Source organism: Moschus berezovskii, chromosome 8 (assembly GCF_049115385.1).
Source record: "Moschus berezovskii isolate FMDL1 chromosome 8, NW_MosBer_1.0, whole genome shotgun sequence".
Classification (NCBI taxonomy): Eukaryota; Metazoa; Chordata; class Mammalia; order Artiodactyla; family Moschidae; genus Moschus; species Moschus berezovskii.
The window spans coordinates 8,106,021-8,130,724 of record NC_142467.1 but is presented as its reverse complement, the minus strand read 5'-3'; the positions used below and the strand labels follow the sequence as shown (position 1 = coordinate 8,130,724).

Genomic DNA, 24,704 nt, shown 5'->3' with positions numbered 1-24,704 from the left:
ATAGAATATTCTGTGCAGGGTTATGTCTTTATTGTAACTTGCAGCTTTCTCACAGAGAGTACAGCAAAAACCATAGTGGAGCCTTCATACCTGCCCGGGGGCTCAGTTAGAGGTGTTTAGGTGAGTAGGAAATTTGAACCAAAAAATAAGCACCCAATCAAAAAATCACAAAGCACTTGGGAAAAGCCAACACTATGAAATATAGATAACAAACTTGGCAAATATGAAATGAGTACTGAGGATATAGTTGACAAAGCAACTAGATTAAAACTTTATATAATACATTTAATGTTCTCAGATGTAAAATTAAAAAAAAAATAGATCAACGAAAAAGAACCATCTACATATCCTTTGAACTTAAGAAATAAAAAACATTTTTAAATGCTGAATGTTGCTGAAGTAAAAATGTTGCTGAAATAAGAAACATTAAAAAAAAAAGGCTAAAGAGAAAGAATGATTTGGATGCAGTGTGACTTACTAAGATGAAAGATAGGGTTAAGGAATTCTCTCAGAATGTAATAGAAATTAATGAAGAGATGCAAAGTATGAAAGGTCAGTTAAGACATCTGGAGGATATAGCTAAAAGTTTAAATGACTCTATAAAAGGGGTCACAGCAGGAGAAAATAGAGAGGAGAGAACTTGTATCTGAGAATTGATGAGATTTGAAGAAAGGTGTGAGTCATCAGCATGTGATAGCTTACTGGATACCAAACATGGAAATATATGCCATACTGACATATGTACTAGGACGTTTTAGAATACCGAGGATGAAGAGAAAACCCTAAGAGGTAAAATAGACAAAAGTTGGACTAATGACATAAGTTGCGAGAATGATATTGGATTCAGACTGCTCATCAACACCACTAGTTACTGGAAGATGGTGAACTAGTTTCTAAAACAATATGAACCTAGAATTGTCTACCAAACTATGTTAAACTGTCATTCAGAATTAAGAAGGAAGTGAATACATTTTCAGATTTATAAAGACTCAGTTTACCTCCTAAAGAGACTCTCTTAAAAAACTATTAGAGAATAACTATAGTAAGAAGAAAAAGAAAACAAATCCCGTTGGAAGTCATTGGTGTAAAAAGCAGTGATAAACATTAATGAATACATTAAGTGTTGATTATGAAAAGTATTGAGTTTTAAAAACCTAAATCAGCTTCTAGACTATATCAACCCAAAGACTGACAAGGGGAAGTAGGAGTGGAATAAAATGAACATTATGCAGCAGAAATATTTTATTGAAAGTTCAATAAAAGAAAAGTATTCCCCAGGGAGGTATTTTAAGAGTCCATGAACAGTAGAGTGATGATGAAACAACCCTATACAGTAGTGTATGTGCAAATAAAAATTTAAGAAGTAAGTCATGCGAAATAAGAAGTACAAAGCTTTAGTTATAAGTAAGTCAGAGGGATGTAATATACAGTATAGGGAATATGGTCATAATACTGCAATGACTTTATATGGAGACAAATGGTTACTTGACTTATGGTGATCCTTTCATAATGTATTAAATATCAAGTAATTATTTAGTACACCTGAAACCAACATAATATAGGAAATCAATGACATTTCAATAAAAAACAAAAAAAATATCATTGGGGGAAACTGGGCTCTCTCAATTCTTTCTTATAACTGCCTGTGAATCTGGAATTAATAGCAGTAAAATTTCAAGTAAAAAAACTATTCGAGCTGTTGAGTCCTTATTGCCACATGGGAAGAAGCAACTGGAGGGATTAGACATGATCAAGAGACAAGAACAAAAACTATCAGGACAAAATAGAATATTTACACTGCATTCTTCACTGTTGACATGAATGTGAGAGCACTGTGGTGGGATAACCACAGTTAATTTAAATTGTGTTTAAATAAACTACTTAAAAATTTGCCCCACATTTACAGTTACATTCAATCTCTAACCTGTGCCAGACTCTAAGTCACTCTGGATAAGGTGGACCACTGTCTTTCTGAACCGTACCTCGGTCATTCCAACAGCTTGTCTTTAGGACATAACCCAGGACATTCACACAGTCTCTACTGTCTCTCTCATAGGGACACCATTCTCTGTATCACAACTCTTTTGGGTTCCTGGGCTTAATATCACAGCTCTTTTGTGTGTGTTGGGAGCAGTTCTTCAGAAACTGCATGGGTATATACTACAATTCAACTCGATTTTGAATTGGGTACAGATTTAAGGGTCCAATCTTACAAGAGTCCCTCCCCCACCCCACCCCCACTTTAGCTGCCAGTCACAAGTCCAGGTTACGTGTACTTCTGACCCACCAACTAGATTCCAAAATCCTCACACTTAGTCATGTCTGACTCTTTGCAACCCTATGGACTGCAGCATGCCAGGCCTTCCTGTCCATCACCATCTCCTGGAGTTTACTCAAACTCATGTCCATTGAGTTGGTGATGACATCCAACCATCTCATCCCCTGTCGTCCCTTCTCCTGCCTTAAATCTTTCCTAGCATCAGGGTCTTTTCAAATGAGTCAGCTCTTCCCATCAGGTAGCCAAACTATTGGAGATTCAGCTTCAGCATCAGACCTTCCAATGAATATTCAGGACTGATTTCCTTTAGGATGGATTGGTTGGATCTCCTTGCAGTCCAAGGGACTCTCAAGAGTCTTCTCCAACACCACAGTTCAAAAGCATCAATTATTTGGCGCTCAGCTTTCTTTACAGTCCAACTCTCACATCCATACATGACTACTGGAAAAACCATACCCTTGACTAGATAGACCTTTGTCGGCAAAGTAGTGTCTCTGCTTTTTAATATGCTCCCTAGGTTGGTCATAACTTTCCTTCCAAGGAGCAAGCATCTTTTCATTTCATGGCTGCAATCACCATCCACAGTGATTTTGGAGCCCAAGAAAATAGTCTGTCACTATTTCCATTGTTTCCCCATCTACTGGCCATGAAGTGATGGGACCCGATGCCATGATCTTAGTTTTCTGAATGTTGAGCTTTAAGCCAACTTTTTCACTCTCATCTTTTACTTTCATCAAGAGGCTCTTTAGTTATTCTTCACTTCCTGCCATAAGGGTGGTGTCATCTGCATATCTGAGGTTATTGATATTTCTCCTGTCAATCTTGATTCCAGCTTGTACTTCATCCAGTCTGTCATGTCTCATGATGTATTCAAGCTAACTAAGCAGGGTAACAATATACAGCCTTGATGTACCCGTTTCCCAATTTGGAACCAGTCCACTGCTCCATGTCTGATTCTAACTGTTGCTTCTTGACCTGCATGCAGGTTTCTCAGGAGGCAGGTAAGGTGGTCTGGTATTCCCATCTCTTCAGTCTTCTGGGCTACAGTCCTCAGTAAGTTCCCCAAATAACACTGGAACTCACAGCCACAACTTTGTGCATTTTAAAAATTGCAGTTGACCTACTAATTGTGGTGTATATTAATACCCCCCCTCCGTGTTTTAATCCTTATTTCCCTGAAGGGGAAGTTAGATGTCCTCACTGATGACTTACTTTGCATCCTCAGTTTGCCGTAGGTTGTGGGACTGAGATAAAAGGATTCAGAAGAGTCCTCCCCAAGAGTGCACTTTGGCGCACTGATTTGTTTCAGCTAAAGGCAAGGGAACTCTCTGAGCTCAAGAGAACACTGACCCTCCCATAACTGCCTATAAAAACTTAAACTGGGGATTTTTCCCAGAGAAGGAGTTATTGCCAGAGATCAGTCTTATCTAAGTGGCCCCTTTTTCATGGCAGTGCAAACATCTATACCAAACCTCCATTCTTATCCCATGAACAACCCTCTTGTCTTTGAAACCACCAAAAACCTATTCCATTTTTTTATCTCAGAGTGATATATATACCTCATTTTACATTTCTGGCTTTTTTAAAAGTATTTATTTTAATTGGAGGATAATTACTTTACAATATTGTGAGGGCCTCTGCCACACATCAGCGTAAATCGGTCATAGGCATGCACGTGTCCCCAGCCTCCTGAAGCCCCCTTCCACCTCCCTTCCCGCCCCATCCTTCCAGGGTGTCACAGAGCACCAGTTTGGGTTCCCTGTGTTATGCACCTACCGCCTCTCGTACAGAGTGAAGTAAGTCAGAAAGAGAGACGCACCGTATGTTCACACAGGCATGCGGAATCTAGAAAGTACCGACGATCCTGTGTTCAGGGCAGCAGAGGAGACACAGACATAAAGCACAGTCTTTGGGACACAGAGAGGCAAGGAGAGGGTAGGGTGATCTGCGAGAATAGCATTAAAACAAATATATTACTGTATGTAAGACAGAGGGCCAGTGGGAGATGCATCTCTGTCTTCGAATCTTTCGTGTACGTGTAGTCTCTGACTCTCTCATGGGTGTGCGGCTCCCACTCCTATGAAATTAAGTGTGATTTTCTCCTGTTAATTTGTCTCATGTCAGTTTACTTCTTAAGCCCGCCAAAAGAACACATACAGGCTGAGGAAGGTCTTCTCCTTGACAGAAGTATAAAACTGATTTAACAGCATCTTTTCAACAGCGAGAGAAACAGCACTCTCTCATTAAAGTACACGTCTACTTCCTCATTTCAGAAATGTTAAAACAAGAAGAAAATGGTTTCTTATAATAAAACAGATTACTCTTACCTTTTTGCACTATAGGTATTTTTGTAAGCCAACTCAAATTCTTAGAAATAGGATCCATTGCAAAACTATAGTAAAGAACCCTATAGTGAGTTATTTCAGTTTCTGAAGAGAACGGTAGTCTTAGTAGGCAATTGTGTCTTCAAGGAGGTAATTTACCAAGTTGGGATTCCTTAGTGGGTCACAAAGAGCTGATTTTTCTAACAACATCTTTTCTATAAAAGCATATAGTGACCACATTGCTGTGGTCAAACAACATGGTTTAAATTCTGAAAATAAGGAGAGGACAGGGTTAAGCTTCAGCAAGCAGTGGCCTTTGTTCTGGTTCTGGAGAAGAAGGCATTGGTCTACTCACCGGAACCTTCGGTGATGTTACTGGCAAACGAACTTCCTCCTGCAGAGCTGGACCTTTTGCCGTCTCGGAACTGCTGTCTCCTCCTGGCCCACTGCTCCACTGCTTCCTCCTGGGAGCCATCGCTGGCCCTTTTACCTTTCGGAGCCAGTTCCTGGGATAACTTTCGAAGGCTGCTGATTTCCAAATTCCCATCTAGATTAAACCACATTAAGTTTGAGAGTTAGACAGCACTTCACAATAGAATTTCAAATGTTCCAGCCTTTGAAACAGAACCCCTGAAGACCAGAGCTAGAATGATTTCATTCAAATTCCTTCCTGATTCACTTTCTCAACTTGCATTATTAAAAAAGAGAGAGCGAGAGAGGAAGAGGAGGAGGAAGAAATAGGGGCCTAAGAAGGAGAAAAAAGAGCTTTATAGACTGAAGAGAGATTCATGTTGAAAACGCGTGGGAATCATCCTGCATTTCCTCAGTAGGATTCAACTCAATAGATATTCCTTGGGCACCAGCAGCATGCCTGATTCATCGTATTAGTTTGTGTTAGTTTATTAGATGTTTCAGAGGAGCACAGTGTAAATCATTGTTACTTATGTCTACTGAAATTACTGTACAAGGTATTATTATCTGAATTAGTTCAGGTACAGTCTTTGAAAACAAGTTTACTATTGAACTCTCAGTTCAGTTCAGAAGGACACAGATTTCATACTTTTCTTGCTGTACATGTTGGTTCAAAATGAGAAGGATAAAAGCCAAATTACATGAAGGCTTTGATATTTTTATATTTGAATAAATAACAACTTGAAATATTTTATTTACTTCCAAACTGCTGCTTTCTGTCAGCACAAGCTATGAGACCATATGTTAATTAGAAGTAAGAAAATTACAGTTAAACTAACTGCAATACAAGCAAACTTTATGAAAATAATCGTCAAAGTGAAAAACAAAACTCATATAGCAGAATAGATAATACATTGAAAGCGATTTGAAAGGCTGGAATTGGTTAGGATTTTTTGTTCACTTTTTGATACTATGCAAAAGGAACCAAATTTTAAACTTTATTCCCAGCAGCAAATGAGTTTTTAGAATTTAGTCTTTTTTAATTTAAAATCTAATTTGTTAGTATCAAAGTTTGTTCTCAGAACTATTTGAATAATAAATGTGGCATATCCATGAATACATTATCTTCTTTATGTTTATATATAGTTACTACTCATTGATTGCAGAAAGTGAAGAGGAACTCAAAGGCCTCTTGATGAAAGTGAAAGAGGAGAGTGAAAAGGTTGGCTTAAAGCTCAACATTCAGAAAATGAAGATCATGGCATCTGGTCCCATCACTTCTTGGGAAATAGATGGGGAAACAGTGGGAACCGTGTCAGACTTTATTTTTTGGGTTCCAAAATCACTGCGGATGCTGATTGCAGCCATGAAATTAAAAGACGCTTACTCCTTGGAAGGAAAGTTATGACCAGCCTAGATAGCATATTAAAGAGCAGGGACATTACTTTGCCAACCAAGGTCCATCTAGTCAAGGCTATGGTTTTTCCCATGGTCATGTATGGATGTGAGAGTTGGACTGTGAAGAAAGCTGATCGCCGAAGAATTGATGGTTTTGAACTGTGGTGCTGGAGAAGACTCTTGAGAGTCCCTTGGACTGCAAGGAGATCCAACCAGTCCATTCTAGAGGAGATCAATCCTGGGTGTTCATTGGAAGGACTTATGCTAAAGCTGAAACTCCAATACTTTGGCCACCTCATGCGACGAGTTGACTCACTGGAAAAGACTCTGATGCTGGGAGCAATTAGGGGTAGGAGGAGACGGGGACGACAGAGAATGAGGTGGCTGGATGGCATCACCGACTCAATGGACATGAGTTTGAGTGAACTCTGGGAGTTGGTGATGGACAGGGAGGCCTGGCGTGCTGTGGTTCATGGGGTCGCTAAGAGTCGGACACGACTGAGCGACTGAACTGAACTGAACTCATTGATTTACATAACAATTTTCACTTCGCTTGGCAGAGCCAAAGACATGGGAGGAGAGAAGAGTTATTATTCAATTCCTCTTATTTTCCATAATTTTCCTGTTGAGTTCTACCTCTTCCCTAGGGCTTAAGAAGTTGACCAAAATATGGCATTCATTCTATAATATTTACTGTTCCTTTCTAAACTAATTTCTGCCATTCTAGTTACTAGGACTACAGCTATGAACAAGATGACTCTTGCCCTCTGGAGCTTTACAGAGTGGTGAAACTTAAAAATGCTACAGAGCTGCCCTCTCGACATTTCCTTCAATGCTCACTCTAGTCCCACAGTTTGTTGAGATTGGGAGGTCAGGCTGACTCTGAAGGCATCCATGAAAAGGAGGTTTTTCTCATGTCGACTGTTATACATTTAAAGAAATTCTTTTCTGAAATTGCTGGGGGAAAAAAAAAAGAAGTCCTATGAATCTAGGAAAGTATGTGTAAGGGGACTGTGACTGTGACATGGAGAGATAAACTTTCCTTTAGAATCTTAACTATTCAAGCGAGGAGACATCTGTGCCCTCCAGTGTGTTCTGAAGTGTGATTTGGGAGCCACCGTGATGCTTGCTGACAGTAAAGCATCTCCCATTGTTATTTGGTATTTGTAGAACTGCAGGTTTGCAAACACATAGAAGGTAATTTTGTCCAACCACACACTCTATGCTTAAAACAATTCTGCAAGATGTCTACCAAGGAATCATTCAGTCTGAGCTTGAACCCTTCTCAGTGTCAAATTTATGACCTGCTTACTACTTGAATACGCATAATCCTGGAATACTTCAAGCTGATAGGTTTTCACCTGGTGAATTTAACCTCTGTCTCAGTAACCTCCGCTCACATACAAGCCTCTCCCTCATTCCATGACTACCTGATAGATGGTTTATTGAACCTATCTAGGAACCAGATGGGGATGAGGACCCTGAAGGATCTTGAAGGACTCAAAACACATACCGTCCCTTTGTTAGGGACAACATGTTAGTCCGTCAACAAGCGCGCTGGTTTATGAAACGTGACTGCGAAAGTAGAGAGCTAGCACCGTGACAACCAGAGGGGGCCTGGGAAGGGAGTTCAGGCCAAGGAGAGGGAAATGCAGCTCTGGGTGGAGCCCTGTTGGCAGAAAGTTGGGCCTCGCAGCTCGCCCCTGGCCCCTGGCCCTGCTCACACACCGAGAGGCACCAAAGTAGCTGTGAGTGTGGACATTCCCCAGTGTCGTCAGAAGTCAGCTTCTTGGAAAGTAGGCCAAGAGCTACAATTCTGTTACCAGAGAAGGAATGACTGTTTTATGCATCTTTGGACCCCTAGTACTTGGTGTAGATATTAGGACCACAGACTTCATCCCTGCTACAGTCCTCGACACCTTCTGCCTGGGCGCAGGCTTTCAGAATCACTCCTTCCTTAGGGGCACGGGGAAATAAACGACCTCACATGTTACCTGTAAGTTTTGTATCATATTACACAGAAAGGACTGTTTAATTACAAATATTTCTCCACAAGGCAAAATATCATTTACTCCTTCTCATTACCTGTCATTCTCTCAGAGTCGCCTAGATTGGGTTCCCTCATTAAAATGCTTTACGATACAGAATTCCTGGTTCTTTGGCAGAGGTCTTAAAGATATATGTCAGGCAATTTGTAGCTGAAGAAAGGAGGCCCTGAGCAACCTCTTTACCTAAGAATGTACAGACCGGAACCCAGAATTTTAGTCTTAAGAGGTTCGGACTGGTGTGCTTTCCCTTACAGTACTGGCTTTGTAACTCTTGTAGCGCGCCCATCCCTACTGCCCTGAGTTAATCTAGTTCAGAGATGGTAGATTGCTCAGCCTCTACTGTGTCTTAAATGTCACATAATCTAGAGATTCATAGAGATTAAAAAATCCCAGATCTCCAGCTCTCTTGAAAAACTAGAAGGCCTGGCCACTCAGGGCCTGATTCTCATTCCTTCAGGACAGCAATCCCTCTGGTCCACCCGCATTTCTGACACGGCCTGCTTTACTCATTTATACCACCTGCCCGGCCCCTCTAGGGGCTGCGACCTCTAATCTAGTTAATTCCTAAGCAAGCACATAGTGGAAGGAACTCCATAAATATAGTCAGCACCCTCGTCAGGGATTCTTGATTTGAGGTACATGGATAGATGTTGAGAAGCTGGAGGACCCCTCTGCAAATAAAGGCATACATTCATGCCTATATTAAAAGTAAAACTTTCTGGAGAAATAGTACAAAGATGTCCCCACTCTTCAAGGCCATCTATACTCTGAAAAAATTGACAAAATCCTGGCCTAAAGTAGCAATAGCATAATAACAATGGTATTGAATCAAGTATAAAAACCTCATAGCTCTAGGAGAGTCAAATCCATCTAAAGACTTACAGATTCAAACAACTCATATAAGCATTTTCCCTTCTGAACTCTTTTCCTGTTTGTTTGTTTGTTTTTGTATGTGAACAGAGTTTTCCACAAAGAGTAACTTTCCTGAATTCACCCTTTCATTCAACAAACATTCACTGAATACCTACTTTTCAGGCAGGCACTGTTCAGGTGCTCTGGATACAACAAAGATCAAAATAGAAAAAAAGAATCCATGCCCTCATGACTGCATTCTAGTGAGAGAAATCAGAAGAAATAAAGTAATAAAATGCACAACACATTCGCAAGGGAAGCTGCTGTGTGTGAAACTAGGACACGGGAAAGGAATACAGTATGCCCAGGCTGGAGTGGACAGGGCTCAGCTTGCAGTCTTGAATTGAGTGGCTCGAGGGGTCTCAGAGAGCAGGTACCAGGTGAGCAAAGATTTGAAGAATGAGTGTGAGCCGTGTGCACATTTGGAGGAAGGGGTGTCCAGGTAGTGGGGGTTGGACTGAGCAGGACCAATGTGGGCTGGAGCCACCCAAGCGAAGGACTGGTGTGGGCACTTTCCTGGCAGATTCCAGCAGCTCAAGAAAGTCAGTGAGGCTGGAACAGCGTGATCTGCGGGAAGAGAAGTAAAGAGAGGAAGGAGAGGGTTGTAGGAACAGCCTCTTAATGAATCACAGTGACACAAGGAGCTGGTAGCTGGAACGGTGCACCAGGTGGGAGGAGTTCAAAGTCTGTGGAAGCAAAGGATCAGCTCTGGGAGGATTCTGACTTGAATTATTGATTTTCTTAAGGAAACAGGCCGTTCTGGGAAAGGCAGTTCAGGGAGGAGTGTGTCTGTGGAGGAGGAGCCAGCCTGGGAGGAATACTCATCCAGGTGAGCACACACGTGCTCTGGGAGACACCAGTACTATTATTGCAGACCAGCTACCTGCAGACAGAAATAATTGTGGACTGAAACAAATGCACAGGTTAATGCCATTGATTCTGGTGTCTAGGGGTGGGCTGGCAACTGGGCAGCCATCGCTGTGACTGATGGATCTTTACCTTAGTGGGTTTGTATTAAGCAGATGACTCTATGTGTTGTTTTAGGGCATTTAATTCTCTGAGAAGTAAATTTCACATTTCACGCTGACACTTCTGTGCCTTTGTGTTTTATTTCTACTTCTAAATTTTATTCTATTAAAAACTTAGGGCTAGAATAGCAACAAAGAAAAGGCAGCTTCTTGACTAAGTTTCGTCCTTCCAGATATCATCTGTGGCCGCATTAGGAATGTTACTGACAGTTTGGAAGGAAGTTTTTACTTTTTCGTGGGCTTCCCTTATGGCTCAGTTGGTAAAGAATCCATCTGCAATGTGGGAGACCTGGGTTCGATCCTTACTTTTTCAAGATGCATTTAATAACATTGTAGAATAATGGTAACCTTAAGTATAAAATATTTGGGCTTATTGAAGAAAAACAAGGGCCTTCTATGAAATGCTCCAATGATATGATGAAGATCCAAGATTAAAAGCAGACAGGCAGTATTATGTACTTAGGAAAGAGCTTCTATCTTAGCCCTCTCCATGAGAGCTTCTGGGTTCTATCAGTGGTTTGAAAATGGCCAACCAATCCACAAGGAAGGTCAGAGGTCTGCTTGGGGTCAGAAGTCCCTAGGATGGCTCAATGAGGATTAGCCACGACTGTTTCTGTTTTCTGTCCTTTGTTTTAATTAGTATTCCACATGGCCTCCTGAAACATGTATGCTGTGTTTCTGCAATGACATGGCAACGTTTAAAAACACATTTTATCACAAACATTTTCTTCCAATTCTACTGAACATGCTTAGCTTGCAAGAAGGAAGAAATGGCAGATTATTTAAGAGTGGCAAAAGGCTAACGTTTCCCACAAAATTGATTTGGCAATACATCAACCTTTTAAAGAGAAATCGATTTTTTTAAACTTTATATTAAACTGCAGTCTTGGTAATTTTGCTATGCACTATTTATGGGTGGGGTAGGTGATAATGGAAAAAAGCAAGCTGATATATGCTTGCCCATATTCATCTAACTCTAAAATACTCAATATGTCTTCAGCCATAAAGAAAAAATCCCAAGCAATAAAAAAAGACTTCCCAAAGGTCAAACAAGTAAAAACAATGAAAGTTAAAGATTCTACATAGCCCACTGTACCTTTCAGAGCTTTCTGCTTCTGAGAGGAGAACAGGATGTCTGCTTGGTGATCATAAGTTTCTTTTGGGTCATTTTTATTATCTTCAGGGCTTGGCTTTGTTGATGCAGTCCTTTGGCACCCTGCTGGCTCCTGTTTAAAAGTGGTTAGTCCAAAGCTTTGTTCATCGTGGTTGCCATATTGGTCTGCATCATCAGGCAGGGATTTCTCAAAAAGGAACAGGTTATCTGTAGCACACATTGCACAGCTAAACTCAGCACTGTCTGGAAAATTCGTCTGAAAACAGACTTCATCATGATTCTCCTTTGCTAGGTCTTCAAAATCTCTGTAGCATGCGTTCTTTACTGCAGGCATAATTATGTGGAATTTGTCTTTTTCAATGTTTCCCTGAGAGCCAACAGGCTCTTCAGGATTTTTCATTCCCATGGGATAATTAGAGTAAACAGTGTCTTCTTTATCTCCTTGAATAATTAATCTTTGGTCTAACTCATCAGCTACTAGTGTCATCACTGGTGCTTTTGTTTTGCTGGGGACTGCTGTGTCTGGATGACTTGCCCGAGACCCTGTCTGACCCCACTCTGTGGTGAGGCAGCTACTACTGTTGAGTGGCTTGCCAGCAGAGAGGTTGCCGGGGGATGCGAGGCTGAGAGGTGGATGCGGTGTCCCCTTCACATCCGGTAGTTGCTGAGCTTTTGTGTGAGAGTCACTATGTAAAGTGGTGTTTTCAAAGTCTCTCTCAGTCACATCAACAAGCCCTTGCCCATAGTCTTTCAAAACTTCAGCACGGTGATTAAAGGAAAAGGGATGCCCAGGGGTTTCTTTAGGTTCTGAGGGTCTGGCGGCCCAGGGTGATGGGCTGAAAGAAGTGGAAGACTTCAGAACATTTTGAATAGAAGGGAAAGATAAAGAATCTGAGTTCTCATAGCAATCTGCAGGTGGAATTTTGCTGCCTTTGCAGTAAATGTTGGATGCCTTTTCTCCCACAAACTGCACGCTCAGAGAAGACGAACCAAAGTCAGAGCCTTTGCCATCTTGAACTGGAAAGATGTCAGTAATGGAACTCGGCAAATAATTTATTTCTTCTGGGCTGGGCTGTGTATCTGGGTCCAATGTGATCTTTTCTGCTTTATCCGAGATGATTTTTCTGTCTCTGTTCACATCTGTAGGGTCCTCAAAAGGCATTTTACTTAAGTCGGTATCGCTTAAGCTTGTGGTCTTTAAGGTACCACGTGAAGTAGGAAGAATGTTTGTGAGAAGAGTCTCAGCCTCAGAGACATGTTTCTTTTGGGGGGTATTCTTACCAAGTACACAGTTCTTTTGCTGAAAGATGGCAGATTCTACCGCACAGTCATCTGAGACTGAGGGTACTGTGCCAGGCTTACTCTTCTCGCTGTCAGGACCTGAGCACAGAGAAACCACAACTGTATCAAAATTCTCCTTCTGGAGAGCAGACACAGTGCGGGGAGAGGCGAGCGAGCAGCCTGAACTGGGACGCTCGCCTTCCAGCTGCCCCTTCTCGGGGCGCCCAGTGTCGGACTGTGCCGAAGACTGGGGCCCTTCTTTAGCTGAGTGACCGGAGGCAATGCTTCTGGTTTTCGCTATTTTCCCACTTTTTGGCGGACAAGTTATATTTATTAATACGTTCTCTTTCTTACTCATGTATTTGACTTTAATTCCTTTTCCTACGATGCTAACTTTCAGGGAGGGGCTCTCAGTTCTGGCAATTTTCCCTTCAGATTTAGATGACGCTTCGGGTTGTCCTTCTTCGACTGATAGTTTCTTGCATTTCGAAGAGCAGCTTCTGCAAGTGTAGCTTCTCTGAAGGTGTCTGACAGTGTAACACGGGAGCCGTCTTGAGCACGCCTTTTTCGCTGGGAGCCGCATTCCTGTTCGGCAGGAACAGCTGTTCTTGATTGCTACTTGTACGTGGACAGCCCCGCACTTCACGGCTGTTATAGATTTGCCTTTTGATGGATGAAGGGCCTCTGATGTGTTTGGGAAATCTCGCAGTGCAACTTTTTCTGACAATGGTTCTTCGCAGTCATTGAACGTGACCGCTGGTAAGACATTGTCTGATCGATCAGAAAGGGATGAAGGAGGCTCATCCTTTACCTTAATTATTTTGCTTTCAGAGGGGGCTTGTTTCTTATCTTCAGGGAGAAAAGGAGACTTCTGCTTTCTACGCGTAGGAGCAGATGTATGCTCATCTCCACTTCCCTGAGATTTTCCTAATGCCCCAGTCTGACGAAGTAAAGCTCCTGCGGTGTCTCCTTTGACTTCCTTTTCAAGCTCTTTTATGTTTTTTTGGCATGCTTGGTCAGCAGCCTGAGGTTCACCTAAAGAAGAAGCAAAAAAACAAAAGCTTTCTGTGTCCATTTAGAAAGCAGCTGTTCCAAATTTTAGGATGAAATTCAATGTGTATCCTTTGTAAGTATTTTGAGTAGCATTTTCCATTCATTCCTAGTATGTCAAGGTATTTTCCACAAACATTCATTTCTAATAAATATGTCATTTTAAATCAATTATCTTAGAATGCAGAATATCACTTGGTAGTTTTAGGAAGTAGGAATCTAAGTTTTACTCTGAAGCAGAGACTTCCAAGATGGGTGAAATAAAAATTTCAGAGCAAATTTATGCAAATGAATTTTAAGAGACTTCTTGATAAAGAGCCAGTTTCCATGGTCAGGTATTTGGCCCCTAAACTGACACCTTGTAAGCTTTACTCCTCTGCTTTATAATATTAGAATATTTTGCTTGACAGATTTGCAAACATGAGCATGAAGTATTGTATCTTGTGTAACAAACAGCAGACAAAATACAAAGATTTCACCTTATATTTTAAATGTCTGAAAGAGAGTATTTCAAAGGGAAAAGAAAAGAATGAGCAACAGATAAATAATGATGTCATGGAAATCTCTGAACCAGGTGTCCACTAGGATATCTTTATTCAGCTAATTAAGATAACAATGGGAAAAGTAGTATTTATAATTATTTTAAATAATATTTTATATATACTTTTATATTTTAATAAAATACCTAAATACTTATATATAAAGAATAAATAAATAAATTCACTTCAATCAGAGAAAGGAAAATATCCTACCAAAATTTTGCTAGAGGTGGCACAAAAGTTTGGGATGCAAAAAAATAATTGCTGTTTCATAATCAAATAAAGACTCATATATTTAGGAATTATTACTTTCCAATTTCAGGAGAGGTGTACAGACTTCTGATTTGACATATAGGTTCTCGAGCATACTGAAGGTCCTTGGAGAGTCTAACCATTCCCATTTGTCTATTTGTCTCTCTTTTAGTCTGAGGGAATGACTTTTCTTATAGCAAATAGAGTTTCCAGTGGGCCTGAGTATAGTCAGAGCTGTCACGTGGAAGTTGTATGAGAGAAGCCATGGAGACGCAGCTCTCTGATGCCCATTTACAGCAGATTATAGACTGGTAGCCTGCCTTCCAGAATTGTAGATTACAATTTAATCTCAAAATAGCACCCTCATGCGAAGAACAGTATACAGCCATTTTCAGTTTGATAATTTTACAGCTTATAGCCGCTTTCAATGGCCTATACTTCAATTTCTGCAAGTAGGAGATAGATTTGAGACAGTTTTATAGGAATGCATTGACAACAGAGTCTAAGAATAGGGACTTTTATAGCCTTTGTTTGAATATGTAAATATTTTTATTTGAATTTTTATCACTTGTAATTCATATAATTGATAATGCAGAAATGTATATATAGTAACAATTGACCAAATTTATAAATCATTTTATAATATATATGTGCATTTATCTTCCTATTTTTATGGCTATTCCTGTGATAAAGATAAAAATACATAAACCAGGTAGTTCACTTTTTATGTACTTATAAAGCCAATAAATTGGACTTACATAATGTGGGATTCAAGAGTTTCCATTTTTTATAGGCTTTTCTTCTTTTCCTTCTCATTTTGGGGAGCTGAGGGTCTTCAGCTTTCACTGGCCTTTGAAAGTATCAAATTTGAAATTATTTTCCACTCAGAATTTAGGATTTAGTAAAGTTACCAACTAACTCAATTCATTTGCGAACTTGATAGCATAATGTCATTTTCTGGCATTCCACAGTGTTTTTCTCTGAATCATTTTGTTTTCATAATTATATTCTCCTTTCCTGTTTATTTCCATCCCAACTATTTAGTGCATTATTATATAGTATGTGAACACTTAAACATAAATTCTTTTCATATGTGTAGATATTTAGGGTGCAAGTTATTAAGACATATTCTGTTTAATTTGATCATTTTTATTTATTTATTTATTTTTTGACATTAATGTATTTATATATATATATATAGTATCACAATGGGTAAAACTAATCTATGGTAACAGAATTCAGGATGGCGCTACCTTTGGGTTGGAAGTGTTGGGAATGGGGCATGAGGGGTGCTGAGGGTGGCGTTTGCTGGCAACTTGCTGTTCTTTTTTTTTAAACATTCTGTTCTTAAGTGAATGTGTTGAATCTGTGTTGAATCCAACCAGGCATTTTCCAATCCAGTTTCCTTTGGGGGTTAAGGGAGGGTTCAGAGACTGAACTCTGCTAAGTACTAAGGGTATGAGAGTGGTAAAGTCATTACTATTCCTTCATCTTAAGAAGTTGTTGTTTAGTCACTGAAGTTGTGTCCAATTCTTTTGCGACCCCATGGACTGTAGCCTGCAAGGCTCCTCTGTCCATGGGATTTCCCAGGAAAAAATAACAGATTGGGGTATCATTTCCTTCTCCACATGGGCTTCCCAGGTGGCTCAGATAGCAAAGAATCTGACAACAATGCAAGAGACCCAGGTTTGATCCCTGGGGCAGGAAGACCCCCTGGAGAAGGGCATAGCAACCCACTACCGTATTCTTGCCTGGAGAATTCCATGGACAGGGTACAGTCTTTGTGGGTTATAGTCCATGGTGTCACACATATCAGACACAACTGAGCAACTAACACTTTACTTTTCCTTCTCCAGGGGATCTTCCTGACCCAAGGATCAAACCCAGGTCTCCTGCATTGCAGGCAGATTCTTTACCACTGAGCCACCTGGGAAGTCCAAGGGGTTGTTCAGTTCAGTTCAGTTCAGTTCAGTCGCTCAGTTGTGTCCGACTCAGGGAGGCCTAAATGACATCACCCATGTCAAGGTCAGCACTTAGCTAAAGGCTGTTTTTATAATCACGCTCACTGGGCAGAGACAGAAATCTCAGTCTTTCTACTATCCAGGAATTCTGGCCACAGGCCCTCTTCCTCGAGGTCCAATACTTCCTTCTTTAGAAACCGCCTAGGCCACGAGGGCTCCGGAGGAGGTTGCGTCCTATGGGTCTGCGCTCGCAGAAGCGGCCCAGGATGCAGGGCCCGGGGTCGTCAGCAGGGGGCAGGCAGGTGCGGATGACGGGCCACAGGTCGGGGTGTTTCCAGGGCAGGATGCTGCGCCACAGGTCCCAGCCGTCCACCAGGTCCCGCCAGCGCCGGCACACCGGGCGGCATTGCCCGAGCAGCGTGCTGGGGGGCAGGTAGCTCAGCACCTCCCGGAGCAGCTCATTAGGCAGTCGGTTCAGGTCCAGCACCTCCTCGGGTTCCGTGTCAGGAGCGGGGACACTGACGGGCAGGCCCCCAGAGGCCCACAGGTCGTCCTCACCAGGCCAGGCTGCCTCTGCCTGCATCTCGGCACGCTGCTCCTCCCCAGCAGGCCATCACCTTGCTCCACATCTGATCATTTTTATATTCCAGTTATTTTGCCAACAAAGGTTCATCTAGTCAAAGCTATGGTTTTTCCAGTAGTCATGTATGGATGTGAGAGTTGGACTATAAAGAAAGATGAGTGCAGAAGAATTGATGCTTTTGAACCGTGTCAGAGAAGACTTTTGAGAGTCCCTTGAACTGCAAGGAGATCCAACCAGTCCATCCTAAAGGAGATCAGTTCTGAATATTCATTGGAAGGACTGATGTTGGAGCTGAAACTCTGATACTTTGGCCACCTGATGTGAAGAACTGACTCATTGGAAAAGACCCCGATGCTGGGAAAGATTGAAGACAGGAGGAGAAGGGGACGACAGAGGATTAGATGGTTGCATGGCATCACCGACTCAATGGACATGAGTCTGAGTTAACTCTGGGAGTTGATGATGGACAGGGAGGCCTGGCGTGCTGCAGTCCATGGGACCGCAGAGTTGGACACAACTGAGCGGCTGAACTGAACTGATATTCCAGTTTTTCCCTAACCTAATAGAAATACCTAATTCTTTAGGCCTAATTCAATATCAGCAAATTTCTAACTCTGCTATAGTAAGTGGGGTAGAGTAGAGAAGTGCTTTGCCTTCATTGCGTTATCATATATACTGTATATAAATTTTTTTTTTTTGGTATGCAACATGTATTCTTTATAGAAGAATCTACTCTTTGTGAAAGATCAAATTAATTCTTTGCCTTTATTATGAAATAAAGGAGTATTTTCCCTGCTGATGTCTTAACTAATAGAAAGTATTGGGGAGCTATCGAGGGAGAAGGAAACCTACTAACTATCCAGGGGAAAACCTGCCTGTGCTTAGAACTAAACCTGATTCAATTGCTTCACTTTCAGAGGATTTAACTGTCTGCACAGATACAAAGAAAAATAGCTTCCGATGAAGCAGTTTGAGTGTATTTGGGCAGGCTGTGCCTTTGGACATCTCAGCAGACAAGCTCATCTTTTATCTGTTTTGCCAAATAAAATACGACCGCTATGTGGCCAGTTTTGGCAAAATTTTATTTAAATTCTTCTTAACCCATTTCTCTCCTCAAAATCCCATCATAGAAATGTGTTGATTTCAAATCCCTTTTCTTCCATAAATTCTGTCTCATAACTTTATGAACATTCCTTTTCCTTAGGCTACTTTTCTTATGTAGAGCAATTGACACTCATTTGGTGTTTTCTAATTATCCTTTATATTCTCTCCCCGATAGACACAATTAAGTTTCTATGGCTGAGTAAGCAAGTAATAATCCTTTCTTCTTAGAAGGCCAATATGGGGTAGGGTTGGGGAGAGGATTGCAAACACATAATTAAAATCTTTTTTTTTCTTAACCCCTGTCTGACACATATTGGATTTTCTAATTAAAAAAAAATGCTTCAAAAGCACTTGACTAGGTTATTGATTATTTCTGTATGATCCCATTCAGTTTGAACAGCAAAATGTAGCTGGCTGCACTTTGTTCAGGGGAGGATCTGGGGTGTGTCCCACCTCTGCTGTTTACTTGGCAGGCCACGTTATCTCTGTGAGGCTGGTCTCCAAAGGAGAAAATGACAACACATTTCGCCTTGCGGAGTTATCATGGAGAAACACAACTGAAAATATGTTATGAATGTTTCCAGTAGATGGCATTTATTATTCTTAACCTTGTATTGGTGTATATATACAGGACTATTAGAATGCACACATAATTAAAGTTGAGCAGTGCCTGACGTTGGGCTTTCCTGGTGGCTCAGACGGTAAAGAATCCTCCTGCAATGCAGGAGACCTGGGTTCAATCCATGGGTCGGGAAGATCCCCTGGAGTAGGAAATGGCAACCCACTCCAGTATTCTTGCCTGGGACATCCCATGGACAGAGGAGCCTGATGGGATACAGTGCTACAGTTGGATTCACAACTAAGCACACACACACACACACACACACACACACACAATGCTTGACACTGGGAGATAGTCCATTGGATCAGAGCTGCAAGTTAGTGCTTAGACAAAGCTGATCAAACCATAAACTCTTTTAGAGCTAGAAATATTTAGAAATTTTCAAGATTATCTTATTAAGTTCTAATTTTATCAGAGAAAGACATACCCAGAGAGCCCTTGCTTTCTGCATCACTCAGGACTAGAAACCAGGCTATTAGGAATTAGGCGACTCTTTGAGCAACACATGGTATCGATGCCCTGGAACTATTTCTGAGCATACAGAGAAAATTTTATAATCAGTTTGCAGTATAATCTGAAATAGCTCAACTTTATTTCAGGGAATTGAGAAAACTGAATGTGTCAGCCTAGCACAGTGCCTGACTCACAGTGAGTGCCTAATAAAAGTGCAAGAAGAAACGAACTAGGTGGACAGAGTCTAGTTAGCCCATGCATATAATTATGTTTTTAATAATGTGCCCTCTTGGACTTCTCCAGTGGTTCAGTGGCTGAGACTTCAGTGCTCCCAGTGCAGGCGCCTGGGTTTGATCCCAGGTCAGCAAACCAGATCCCACATGCCAAGACTAAGACCTGGAACAGCCAAACAAACAAATATTAAAAAAATAATGTCCCCTCTTGTTTTTCCAACTGTATTCCTTCCCTTTCAGTGCAGTTCAGTTCAGTCGCTCAGTCATGTCCGACTCTCCATGACCCCATGAATCACAGCATGCCAGGCCTCCCTGTCCCTCACTAACTCCCGCAGTTCACGCAAACTCATGTCCATCGAATCGGTGATGCCATCCAGCCATCTCATTCTCTGTCGTCCCCTTCTCCTCCCGCCCCCAATCCTTCCCAGCATCAGAGTCTTTTCCAGTGAGTCAACTCGTCGCATCAGGTGGCCAAAGTATTGGAGTTTCAGCTTTCGCATCAGTCCTTCCAATGAACACCCAGGATTGATCTCCTTTAGAATGGACTGGTTGGATCTCTTTGCAGTATAAGGGACTCTCAACTGTCTTCTCTAGCACCACAGTTCAAAAGCATCAATTCTTTGGCGATCAGCCTTCTTCACAGTCCAACTCTCACATCCATACATGACCACGGGAAAAACCATAGCCTTGACTAGATGGACCTTGGTTGGCAAAGTAATGTCTCTGCTTTTTAATATACTATCAAGGTTGGTCATAACTTTCCTTCCAAGGAGTAAGTGTCTTTTAATTTCATGGCTGCAATCAGCATCCGCAGTGATTTTGGAGCCCAAAAAAATAAAGTCTGACACTGTTTCCACTGTTTTCCCATCTATTTCCCATGAAGTGATGGGACCAGATGCCATGATCTTAGTTTTCTGAATGTTGAGCTTCAAGCCAAACTTTTCACTCTCCTCTTTCACTTTCATCAAGAGGCTTTTGAGTTCCTCTTCACTTTCTGCCATAAGGGTGGTGTCATCTGCATATCTGAGGTTATTGATATTTCTCCCAGCAATCTTGATTCCAGCTTGTGCTTCTTCCAGCCCAGCGTTCCTCATGATGTACTCTGCATATAAGTTAAATAAGCAGGGTGACAATATACAACCTTGACGTACTCCTTTTCCTATTTGGAACCAGTCTGTTGTTCCATGTACAGTTCTGACTGTTGCTTCCTGACCTGCATACAGGTTTCTCAAGAGGCAGGTCAGGTGGTCTGGGATTCTCATCTCTTTCAGAATTTTCCACAGTTTACTGTGATCCACACAGTCAAAGGCTTTGGCATAGTCAATGAAGCAGAAATAGATGTTTTTCTGGAACTCTCTTGCTTTCTCCATGATCCAGCAGATGTTGGCAATTTGATCTCTGGTGCCTCTGCCTTTTCTAAAACCTGCTTGAACATCTGGGAGTTCACGGTTCACATATTGCTGAAGCCTGGCTTGGAGAATTGTGAGCATGACTTTACTAGCGTGTGAGATGAGTGCAATTGTGTGGTAGTTTGAGCATTCTTTGGCATTGCCTTTCTTTGGGATTGGAATGAAGACTGACCTTTTCCATTCCTGTGGCCCCTGCTGAGTTTTCCAAATGTGCTGGCATATTGAGTGCAGCACTTTCACAGCGTCATCTTTCAAGATTTGAAAGATCACCATCACCTCCACTAGCTTTGTTCGTAGTGATGCTTTCTAAGGCCCACTTGACTTCACATTCCAAGATGTCTGGCTCCAGGTCAGTGATCACGTTATCGTGACTATCTTGGTCATGAAGATCTTTTTTGTACAGTTCTTCTGTGTATTCTTGCCACCTCTTCTTAATATCTTCTGCTTCTGTTAGGTCCACACCATTTCTGTCCTTTATCGAGCCCATCTTTGCATGAAATGTTCCCTTGGAATCTCTAATTTTCTTGAAGAGATCTCTTGTTTTTCCTATTCTGTTGTTTTCCTCTATTTCCTATTCTCTATTTTCCTCTATTCTTTCCCTTTACTCTGTATTGTCGATAGTTAAAGTTATTAATTATTAATATTACTCATAAACATGTGTATGTATGTAAACATATTCAAAATTTAAAGTAGATATATATATTATTAATATATATAAAATATATTTTTTAAAATCTGGACAACTGCAATGGCTTTCTAATTGATTTTCTTACTTCTACATTTATGTTCTTTGACTTTACATAGCAGACAGATTTTTAAAATATGCAAATTAAATCTTGTCTTTCCCCCTGTTTAATACACTCTAATAGTCTCTCATTCCACTTTGAAAAAATTCTAGGCACTTTACTGTTTTCTTTACACAAATGCATAAGCTATAATTTTATCCACAAGTAAAATATATCACCACTAGACCTTAGGATTTACATTATAGTATCCATTCCACTGCAGATTTCCTGGACTTATATTTTTCATAAATGTTTATTTGTTCTATGTAGAATTGGCAATAAAGCTCAGGAAAATTACCATGATTGCTATTATATATCAGTCAAAACCTATCATATTTTAGACCTTTACATTGGATTTTATAGATTTTTTTTAAAACTGGGCTTTGACTCATTATAATTCACAGAAGAACGAGGAAAAATGTAAACAGAAAATATGAACAATGTCTTTCTACTGCAGAATTACAAAGTGACACCATTATTTTCAGAATATTGTTACAGGGCAAAGATTTTTTAAAAGGTATTGTTAGAAAATTTTACTGGTATCGCTGTTTTGAAAAATTACTTAAAAATTCTCTGTTATTTGTTGAAGCTAAAGTGTTTTCCTTGTAACATTCACAGGGTATTTTATGCTGGAAATAAGAAGAGAAAGATTCATTAAAAGGTACAAAATGATAGCTATTAAAATTCTAAGAAATCATCTCAGAAGGTTAAATCCTTAACTTCCAGTGTAGCATGCTATCAAGTACTTTTTAAAATAACTATTGGCTCCAGTTTCTTGTAGAATTTGCAAGAAATCTTAGTGCATTTCTTATAACTTCATTTTCTTGGTTTTCACACATGGACTATGTTCTCTGTACTAAATGTTTAAAGGAAATTTATATATGTAAACCAAATTATGAAAAATTCGAGTTAAAAATATTTAACGAAAATTCTAAAATTTCCAATTACTTTTGAAAGTGCATTTAAAGTACACAATATTATCTTCTACTCTCATTCCTGATTTTTGAATAGCCTAGAATTTAAACTGTATTCTTTTGTCTTTAAATTTCTAAAAATTCTGTATGAGCATAGGAAGAGTTATACTGGAAAACAGCTGTTTCAGCCCGTGTATCAGCTGAGACTTGCCCTCACTTCTATGGGTCTGCGAGAAGGAAATTTTACTCACTTGGTTGCTGGGCAGTAATTCTTAATAACTACTGTAAGTTTTCTAGTATCATGAAACTTAACAGCTTTGTTGTTCAGTCACTCAGTCATGTCTGCCTCTTTGAGACCCCATGGACAGTAACCTGCCTGGTTCTTCTCTCCATGGGCTTCTCCAGGCAAGAATACTGGAGTGGGTTGCCATGCCCTCCGCCAGGGGATCTTCCCAACCCAGGGATCAAACCCGCGTCTCTTATGTCTCCTGCATTGCAGACAGATTCTTTACCACTGAGTCACCTGGGAAGCCCCTATTTATACCTATATTTATATACATTCATATGGATAAAATATTAGAATTTATTAGGTTAGTGGTTTTAAATAGAAACATTCAAATCTCACATCCAATGAAACCAATTTTTCCTTGCCCTAAGTACCTTGTTTTTAGTAGGTTGTTAAAGTTTATAGGGAGTATGATGGCTATCTGTAAAAGAGACTCTTGGTGATCACTGGAGCATAAATCTGTTAAGGTCTTCAGTTCAGAAGAATAGATACAGACAATTTCAATACTAAAATAATTATCTTTAAAAATAAGCTTTGTTGAAATGTCATCACCCTACTTGACCCATAATTGCTCAAACTTGACTTTAGTGGATGAGGGTAACCCTTGGAGGGCAGGAAGCTCCCTCTATACAAGTTAAATCAGAATCTAGGCAGAAGTGAAACGCAGATAGAAAAGAGCATTGTTGAGTGTGGAACTTATTGTTATTATTAATGTTTTAAATGTTGGGTAAAGAAAAATTTGTATTAGTAAACCAGAAGGAAATTGAGCTCGGTATTTAATAAGGTTTGCTACATTAAGTAATACCAGTGCAGGAAGAGACGAATGAACTAAAAATGAAAATCCCTTACATTTTCGAAAGAGTCTAGCCTTTGAGCACAGATTGGTGTGAAATCACCCACTCAACGTCCTCATTTCTCATCAGAGGAAACAGAGTTGCAACCGATTGCTCAGGAAACACAGTGCTGAGATGCTGTTCTCTTCTTTTTCACCATGGCAATACTCTGAAAAGTGAAGAACTGTTTTTTTTTTTTTTTTGCCTTAAGATTTTTGAATGATTTTTACTGCTCTACGGTGCTAAATGTGGAGGCTCCTCCTGACATGGTCTAGGAACTCTCTCTTTCCTCTCTCATTTCCTTATAGAATGATTCTGGTAAAAGGAGATGGTTCATAACTGGGAAAACCCAGTGTGCTTCCCACAGAGGTAGACTGAAGAATTCCTTTCTGCTATGGGCTTAAGGTTCTGAGCGGGCCTTAATATAAAAATGTAAACATATTCTAAACTTCAAGGAATTTATGGTTTAACACAAGAATTCTCAAACTTAAGAGGGTTTAAGAATCATGAAGTAACTTGCAAAAAATGTCAATTTTGGGGCCTCTTAAGAGATTTGGATTCTGAGGTGGGGCCTAGAAATATGCATTTTTAATGAGCACTTACTCACCCTCTCAACCTCACAAACACACCAAGTGGTTCTGAGTCAGAAACCCCATTGAATCCGATGCAATCAGATGGAATGGAGTCTCATTCAGAAAATCTTTAATAGCCTTAAGATTTTAGGCTAGGGCAGTCCTGAGGAAACCTGCAATGAATAGAGTTTCATTTCATTCCATCTCATTTTCCTCCTTTCCCAAGTAGTACACACTAAGGCTTAATTTTGAATGTTTTAAATTTTGGTTTAAGCACAAATGCTTTTTCTTTCTTTCTATATCTGCAAGCTTCT

At 40.5% G+C, this 24,704-nt stretch overlaps 1 protein-coding gene and 1 pseudogene across 1 annotated transcript in view; both read right to left on the bottom strand.

The window, feature by feature from the left end:
- Nucleotides 1-14,750, bottom strand: part of LOC129558986 (uncharacterized) — a 117,256-nt gene extending 102,506 nt beyond the window's left edge. The window contains exons 1-3 of the mRNA XM_088838422.1: nucleotides 14,693-14,750; nucleotides 11,496-13,829; nucleotides 4,958-5,149 (exon numbers count right to left, since the gene is read on the bottom strand). Coding sequence (XP_088694548.1) covers nucleotides 4,958-5,149; nucleotides 11,496-13,829; nucleotides 14,693-14,750 — 2,584 coding nt within the window. The remainder of the gene's footprint in view (nucleotides 1-4,957; nucleotides 5,150-11,495; nucleotides 13,830-14,692) is intronic.
- A 1,947-nt stretch (nucleotides 14,751-16,697) lies between these two features.
- LOC148777013 (F-box only protein 27 pseudogene) lies at nucleotides 16,698-17,284 on the bottom strand (annotated as a pseudogene).
- Between the last annotated feature and the right edge of the window lie 7,420 nt (nucleotides 17,285-24,704).